The sequence below is a fragment of the Battus philenor genome, unplaced genomic scaffold (genome assembly GCF_028537555.1).
Source record: "Battus philenor isolate CCGP_79_NKW_IND1 unplaced genomic scaffold, ilBatPhil1.0.hap1 SCAF_19, whole genome shotgun sequence".
NCBI lineage: Eukaryota > Metazoa > Arthropoda > Insecta > Lepidoptera > Papilionidae > Battus > Battus philenor.
In genome coordinates this window covers 4,567,335-4,575,985 of record NW_027181681.1, presented here as the reverse complement: position 1 = coordinate 4,575,985, position 8,651 = coordinate 4,567,335, and the positions used below count along the sequence as shown (strand labels likewise).

The 8,651-nt window shown below is 37.9% G+C and overlaps 1 protein-coding gene across 1 annotated transcript; it reads left to right on the top strand.

The window, feature by feature from the left end:
* The first annotated feature begins 485 nt into the window (after nt 1-485).
* On the top strand, nt 486-7,083 carry LOC137921650 (uncharacterized). Its single transcript, XM_068764454.1, has 4 exons — nt 486-627; nt 1,763-1,782; nt 1,870-4,356; nt 6,955-7,083. Exons 1-4 carry the CDS (start codon nt 486-488, stop codon nt 7,081-7,083), a joined length of 2,778 nt encoding a protein of 925 aa, XP_068620555.1.
* Nucleotides 7,084-8,651: the final 1,568 nt, after the last annotated feature.

Genomic DNA, 8,651 nt, shown 5'->3' with positions numbered 1-8,651 from the left:
GAATTTAACTTAAGAAAGCGACATTACTTTCCGGTCCCCCTAATACATATTTTAAGTATAATATTCATATCTATATATATAAAAGAAAGTCGTGTTAGTTACACCACTTATAACTCAAGAACAGCAGAACAGATTCGGTTGAAAATTGGTAGGGAGGTAGCTTAGAGCCAGGAGATGGACATAGGACACTTTTTATCCCGTTCGACAGCATTCCCGTGTGACTTGACATGAAACGTCAGTCACTATAAAACGTGGTATAACAAAAAAGAATCAGACTTGGAATAACAAAACGCAAATGACAGCTATGTAATTGACGTAAAATGACAGCTATGTATTGACGTATGGATGACAATTTGATATTTGTAAGAAATCAATATTAAAACTATTTCTATTAAATAAATAATTAACAAGTGGATTGAAGTGAAGTGAAGTTTAATTAATAATGCCGCGACCAAGACGATCGAATTTTTCCCGACAAAGCCGTAATGCAAGAAGAATACAAAATACTGCAAATGAAAGGACTGAAGAAGAACAAGAAATTGCACGTGAACAGCGCCGCGATAGTATGGCTCGACTTCGTGCTTCTCAATCACGAGAGCAAAGTGAAGCAGCCCGTGAAACAGCTCGGTTGGCAATGCAGAATCGTCGAGCGAACAACAGAAGGCAACAAATAGATAATGTGCGACGCAGAACAAGATATTTAGCTGATTTGAATCGAGCAGCGTTTGGATACGATTGCAGCAATGATTACAGCTTGCATCCTAGCGTTTGCATTGGGCAAATGGACGTTATTTGCGAGTATTGTGGTGCATTAAAGTTTTCCGGAGAAACGCCTGGATTATGCTGCCTTAATGGTAAAGTGAATTTCCAGTGTTGACGCCGCCACATGAGCCATTGCATTCATTGCTTTGTGGCGAAACACAAGAATCACGCCACTTTCTTGCAAATACTCGAAAATACAATAGTTGTTTCCAAATGACGTCATTTGGGGCAGACATTATCGAAGAAGGAGGATTTAATCCGACATTTAAGGTATTTATTTTTGTACTTACATAGAATGTAGTTAAAGAATAACTTACTTTACCTATTGGTATGTATTATATTTGCTAATACTGAACTCTACTTTCCCACAGAAAAAGTGTTTATAACCCAGTTAATACTGTCTGGTTTTTATTTTGTAGATACAAAGACAGATCCACCATCGAATTGGATCATTACTACCTTTCGAAGATACACAGAATAAATTTTTACAAATATATTTCATGGGCAACATGGAAGAACAACTTAATCGACGCCTAGGGATCAATGCAGGAATGAAGCGAGCAATTATTCAAGACTTGCAGTGTCTGCTTCATGAACATCATGCGTTGGTCAGGTTGTTTAAGAGTGCGGTAGAGCAAATGCCAAATGATGACTATAAAGTTGTCGTCAAAGCAGATAAACGACCATCTGGAACACACGAACACACATTTAATGCTCCAACAGTAGACGAAGTTGCCATCCTGATTGTTGGTGAACAATTGGAAAAACGCGATATTGTGCTTACACGTCGCGATACTGGGCAACTGCAACAAATATCTGAAACTCATCGATCATATGACGCATTGCAATACCCACTGATGATTTGGCAAGGAGAAGATGGATATTATTTTGATATTAAAATGATAAATCCATTGAATGGTAAAGTATCAGTATCTTAATAATGGTTAATGTCTGTATTATTTGTCTTTGAAATGGTTAATTATCAAATTTTGAATTTCAGGTGAAGAAACTACAAAGAAAGTTAGCTCAATGAATTATTATGCATATCGTTTGATGATTCGTTAAAATGCTGACAACTATTTGCTGCGGTTTCGTCGATTGTTTCAGCAATATTGCGTTGACATGTATGTAAAAATAGAAACGGAACGTTTAACATTTATTAGGTTGAACCAAGCCAAACTGCGTTCTGAGGAGTACATCCATTTACGTGATGCAGTTAGTACTGAAGGAAATGCAGCTAATATTGGTCGATTAACTATTCTGCCGGCGACGTACATTGGTAGCCCACGTCATATGCATGAATATGCACAAGATGCAATGACATATGTTCGTCATTACGGCCGGCCAGATCTCTTTATTACTTTTACCTGTAATCCAAAATGGATAGAAATTACTCAATTGCTGCTTCCCGGACAAACATCAAATGATAGACACGACATCACAGCACGTATATTCAGGCAAAAAATTCGGTCCCTGATGAACTTTATTGTTAAACAACGCGTCTTTGGAGATACTCGATGCTGGATGTATTCAATCGAATGGCAAAAGCGAGGCCTGCCGCACGCACACATTCTTATTTGGTTAGTGGAAAGACTTCAGCCTGACCAAATAGATGATATCATATGTGCCGAGATTCCTGATCATGAAGTCGATCCAGAGCTACATGATGTTGTTACTACTAATATGATTCATGGACCGTGTGGTGCCATCAATCCCCAATCACCTTGCATGGTCGATGGAAAGTGCTCTAAACGATATCCACGGAAATTAACGGCGGAGACTGTCACTGGCAACGATGGGTATCCGCTGTATCGGCGTCGATCACCAGATGACAACGGTCGAACTGTCACAACGAAAGTGAAAAGAATAGATTTCGTTATCGACAGCAGTTGGATTGTTCCATATTCGCCACTTATTTCTAAAACGTTCAAGACACATTGCAACGTTGAATACTGCAATTCAGTTAAGTCCATAAAATATATTTGCAAATATGTCACGAAAGGCAGTGATATGGCGGTTTTTGGATTGCAATCCTCAAATACCAACGATGAAATTTCACGCTATCAAGTTGGTCGTTATGTGAACTGTAATGAAGCGATTTGGCGTATATTCGCATTTCCAATTCACGAACGTTATCCTACTGTTATACATTTGGCGGTGCATCTGGAGAATGGTCAACGAGTATATTTCACGGCTTCGAATGCTACGCAACGTGCTGAAACACCTCCAGCAACTACATGGACCAGTTTTTTTGCAATCTGCCAAAGCGATCAGTTTGCTCGAACTTTGCTTTACTCGGAGATGCCACGTTATTATACTTGGAATGCTTCATCCAAGAATTTTCAAAGACGGAAGCAAGGTGATGCGGTTCCTGGGTATCCAGATGTGCGTTCTACTGATGCTCTTGGTCGTATGTATACAGTTCATCCAAAGAATGATGAATGTTTTTATTTGCGGTTGTTGCTGGTAAATGTGCGTAGGCCAACTTCATTTGAGACACTACGAACTGTTAATGGTGTAATATTCCCAACATATCGTGCTGCATGTGAAGAATTGAACTTATTAGAAAACGATACCCATTGGGATACGACAATCACTGAAGCCATTATCTCTGCATCTCCAAGTCAGATACGCACATTATTCGCTATCATAATTTCGACATGTTTTCCATCAAACCCATGTAACCTGTGGCACAAATACAAGGATAGTATGTCAGAAGATATTTTACATCAAAGTCGTGTCAGTTCCAGAAATCACGATATTGAGATGAATGAGGAGATACATAATCGTGCTTTACTCTTGATCGAAGATATGTGTTACCTCATGTGCGGTAATTTATTAATCAGGTTAGGAATGCCAGCGCCAAATCGTGAAATGAATGACGCATTTAATCGAGAATTGGAACGGGAACGTGAATATGATCACCAGGAATTAGATTTAGTAGTTCAAAGGAATGTACCCCTGTTAAATTACCAACAAATGGAAGTTTATGATACTTTAATGAAGGCAATCGCTGATGAAAATGGTGGTTTATATTTCCTAGATGCCCCTGGTGGAACTAGCAAGACATTCCTTATGTCATTAGTTTTAGCAACTGTTCGGGCGAGATCCAACATAGCGGTTGCAGTTGCTTCTCCTGGAATAGCAGCCACATTGTTAGAAGGATGCCGTACGGCTCATTCAGCATTCAAATCACCGTTAAATCTTCAAACTATTGAAGAACCAACGTGTAATATTGCAAAACACTCAGCAATGGCCAAAGTTTTAGCGGCATCGAAAATCATCATCTGGGACGAATGCACAATGGCGCATAAACGTGCATTAGAAGCACTTAACCGAACATTAAAAGATTTACGCAATGACTCGAGATGTTTTGGAGGAGCAATGATTTTACTGTCTGGCGATTTCCGCCAAATACTGCCAGTAATTCCAAGATCTACGGCTGCCGATGAAATAAACGCTTGCCTCAAACCGTCAAATCTATGGCGCTATGTGAAGAAACTGCAGCTGACAACAAACATGAGAGTTACATTGCTTAATGATACATCTGCTGAAGATTTTTCGGAGCAATTGCTGACTATCGGTAATGGTCAAGTACCTGTCGATGAATCGAGCGGATTAATATCATTTCCAAATAATTTCTGTAATTTTGTCTCATCAAAAGACGAACTTATCAACAATGTATTTCCAATTATTATTTCTAACTACAAAAATAATAAATGGTTGAGTGAGCGAGCAATTTTAGCGGCTAAAAATAAAGATGTAGATGACCTGAACTACATAATTCAAAATAAGATCATTGGAACAATGCATTCATTCAAATCTATTGACTGCGTCACAAATGAAGATGAAGCCACCAACTATCCAATTGAATTTTTAAACTCTTTGGACGTGCCTGGCTTACCACCGCACAATTTACGCCTAAAGGTTGGCTCCGTAGTAATCATGCTTCGAAACATAAACCAACCAAAACTGCAACGGTACGCGTTTGGTGGTTAGTAAATTGATGAACGATGTAATTTACGCTACGATAATGATAGGAAAATTCAAAGGTGAGGAAGTTCTCATTCCGAGGATCCCGATGATCCCAACCGATATGCCGTTTGAATTTAAAAGACTTCAATTTCCGATACGTCCTGCATTTGCCACGACCATCAACAAAGCTCAAGGCCAATCCTTAAAAGTTTGTGGTTTAAATCTAGAACATTCATGTTTTTTACATGGTCAATTATACGTGGCATGTTCACGGGTCGGAAGACCATCTGCGTTGTTTGTTTTTGCGCCTGATAATAAAACAAAAAATGTCGTGTATCACAAGGTACTTAAGTGAAGAGCAACCTATGTACTAAAATACAGAAATAATAATGAATGATTAATGTAGTTATTTAATTTTTTTTGTATTTCTTCCAAAAAAAAAACACAATCTGCTTATTTATTGCCATTAAGGCGGAACAAAGTTCGCCGGGTCAGCTAGTAAATCATAAAATGAATGTTACTACATTATCTTGTAAATTATTTTAATGAATTTACTTTATTTAGCCTTCAATGCGAATATTTCGTGGATGTAATATATTTGTTCATATATAGGTCTGTCTACAACACAAAATAATATACTGATAAATTCAAACCGCAAATATTCGCCATTCATTCATATAAATAATGGAAGTGATTAAAATACCCGACGTTTAATATCATAAGATTATGCACGCCATTCAACTTCCACTTTGCAAAATTAATTAAGCCGGAACACGGTTCTAGCGTCCGCTATTATAAGTAATTCAATAATGTCGCAGTGCTCGAATTCAAAGGTTTATTGACGGAATATATGGTTGAATTATTTTGTAATTAGAAAATATTTTTATTAAAGTCCAAAAATTTCTACACGTATCTGCCATCATCATGTCAGTCGATAAACGCCCACTGCAAGGCCACCCTCAAAGATCGCCTCAATGATGCACTGCCCGTATCCAACGACTTTTCGCGACCTTCCCTATGACTGCGGTCGCAACTCGACGTACCTGTCTGTCAATCAACCTAAAGAAAAAAAAGGACTGGGTATATAGTGACAAAGCAATTAAAATCTTAAGAGATCCTGTTTAGCGGTGAAACCAATTTTTTTTTACACACTATAAATTTTAACTACACTATGTGACAATTTTAATGACACGATGACTACACAGGCGCTTTAAACAAAACTATGGATAAAGTCACTTCCATACAAAGGCGATAGAACCCCTTTTTTAGTTATGCCAATATTAGGCGGCACTAGCTGAAACTTTTCTCATCCGTTGTCCTATCTAAGACTCTAGATCGAAGTTGTCGTCGAAGCGCCAGCCATTACGTAGCTACAAGATTATAAGTTTGTATGAGGAATGGGTCACCAAGTACAGCCGCCGTGACAGACGACGCGCTTCGAGAAACGGTGCCACAACAGACGCCGGGTTTTTTAACTTCTAAACGTCTCCAAAACGGACCCCTTGTTTTCTTAATACACACCCAAGCGTACAACCGCGACAGCAGTCACCCGACCTAACTCAAATAGATTTATCATGGAGCTATCTCAAAGAGAGTGTTTGCAATAACAAAATCCGAACTCTTGAAAGTTTTTAAGAGAAAATATCATGAAATCAGCTAAATTAAACTATGTGTGTGTAATTAAAGCATGTGGCGTAGAACACAAGGCTCCGTTTTGAACAGTGTGAAACTCGACGGAAGACATTTGAATGACACTACTCTGCTCTTTCAAAAAATAAAATCCTTATTTCTGTCTTATCGTTAAATTTTTTTAAAACATTTTTCATTTTAATTGGAAATCATAAATCTACTAACAGACAGACACCCATTTAAATATGATTAATTTATTAGTCTTGTTGTAGTCAACAAAACTTATGTATTCGTAAGCACGAATACGTAATTTTTTTTCCGTGACTAGGTGTCAGTGTGATAAAAAAAGACACACGGTAGACAACGAAGTATACAAAGACACACGAAAGACGAGAGAAAGAAGAGATCCACGAGAGACTCGACGGTAGTCTCTCGTGGATCTCTTGGGGTCCACCTGGGCCGTTTTGGGAAACAAGGGACAGATTGAGTCTATCGAGGGGCTTCTCAACAGACATTTCAAATTGAAAAGGCAGCAAAATAATTACGTGTAAAAGAAAGCGCTGTAAAATAAAATTTTGTGAATTTTAGGCAAAACCTAAGAGAATTTACATCATCAAATTAGCCGTAAAACCTCCACTGCTGGACCTTTCCCATAGATTTTCAATAGAACTGATTGAGAGCGGCTTGCACCCAGCGTTTTCCGGCAGCCTTAAGTAAGTTATCTGTACACCTGGTGGGTGGAAGTAGACTATGCTGCGCTTTTCATATCAAATACTTTGTTTTTAATCGTAGTTTATTTAAGTCATATCCGCATGGGTTCATGAGGCTGCAAAGGAAGAAGCATTGAATATTGTTGCGCACTATTTCAAGAAATAACCGAAGATAGAACCGTGACCATCATCAGAATATTTCCTTCCCAGACCAGTTCTGTCTTGACATGGCGGGCGGGGGCTTAGTATATGTAGCCTGGTCACCCACGATGAAAGCAAAACAAATCTACATGCCCGCCCGAAACGCGCAGTTGGCACGAGACGTAGGATTGATTAGGGGATCCTAATTAGCTGTTGCTAAAATATGCCTTCAAATGACCCATCTAATTGTAAAACATTTTATTGGCTTTAGAGAGACAATTATACTATATTAAACAAACAGAATTTTGTCAATATGTAATGTAGACTGTTTAGCTGTTCGTGACAAATCACCTATTTATGATTAAAACGAAATTACTAGGCTGCACTGTTATCGAGCTTGTTGCTGTAGTGCTACAGAAACCGCTGTACCGCGTCTTAGGTATACGCACGCCGAGACAGGGGGAAGTATCGGCCGCTACGTTAACCCGCCGTCAGCTTCGCAATTCGTAGTTTTTTTTTCATCGGCCTCAACCTTGTCACACTTTCCTTAACACAGTACAGTGGTTTCAGTAACAATACCAGTATTTCGAAGACATGGATTATTTTTAAATACTACATCAAAATACAACTATCGCAATATTAGAGTGATTTTACGACAGAAATCTTTTCAGGTACAGAAATTGAATATAAACTAAATTAAAACTCGATGCGTCAAATGCAAATGTTAACATCAAAGTCTGTTATTTTTTATAAACTAATAAATTCTCTATGATAATTGTTAAGGACACAGATCAGGGATTCGATTCCTTACAACGCTACAATTTATAAGACATCTTCTTTTTTATCAGTGATTAGGAAGGTCGTGGCCAATCAAGTCAATATCCGCTACCATTTTTGTCAATGCTGTTTTCTGTAAGTTGCCATGCACGGTAGTGTTGCACGTTTTCATGAGTGCAACTGTTCAGCAAGTAGTTGACTATCATCTATTGCATTTACTTTTTACATTACCGACAACTACCTTCTCCAGATTTTCTGAATTTCTCCAAGCATTATAACTGAAGTACTTAAGGATTCTAAGATATGGATAGTATGGCCTTCATTTGGAGCTCTTTGAGTCTAAGACCAAAAATTCGAAATATATGCCTTCCACAGATCCTCATCAGGCTTTCTCTTTCGGAATAGGAGTTTGTGCCAGTTACGGTTTATAATATATTACAAGAAATAGCTATACATACTAATATGAAAAAGTAAAATCACATACATTCATTTATATACTTAAAATGAATAAAACACTTTTATAATAAATATGCAGAAAGATAATTATATCTCAATTAAACTTAATAGCGATTGGTGCCAGTTTTGAAATCGTGTTATACAATGCATCTGGTATTTTACATCGTAAACATAAAAATATATGCAGTATATTGCATACTA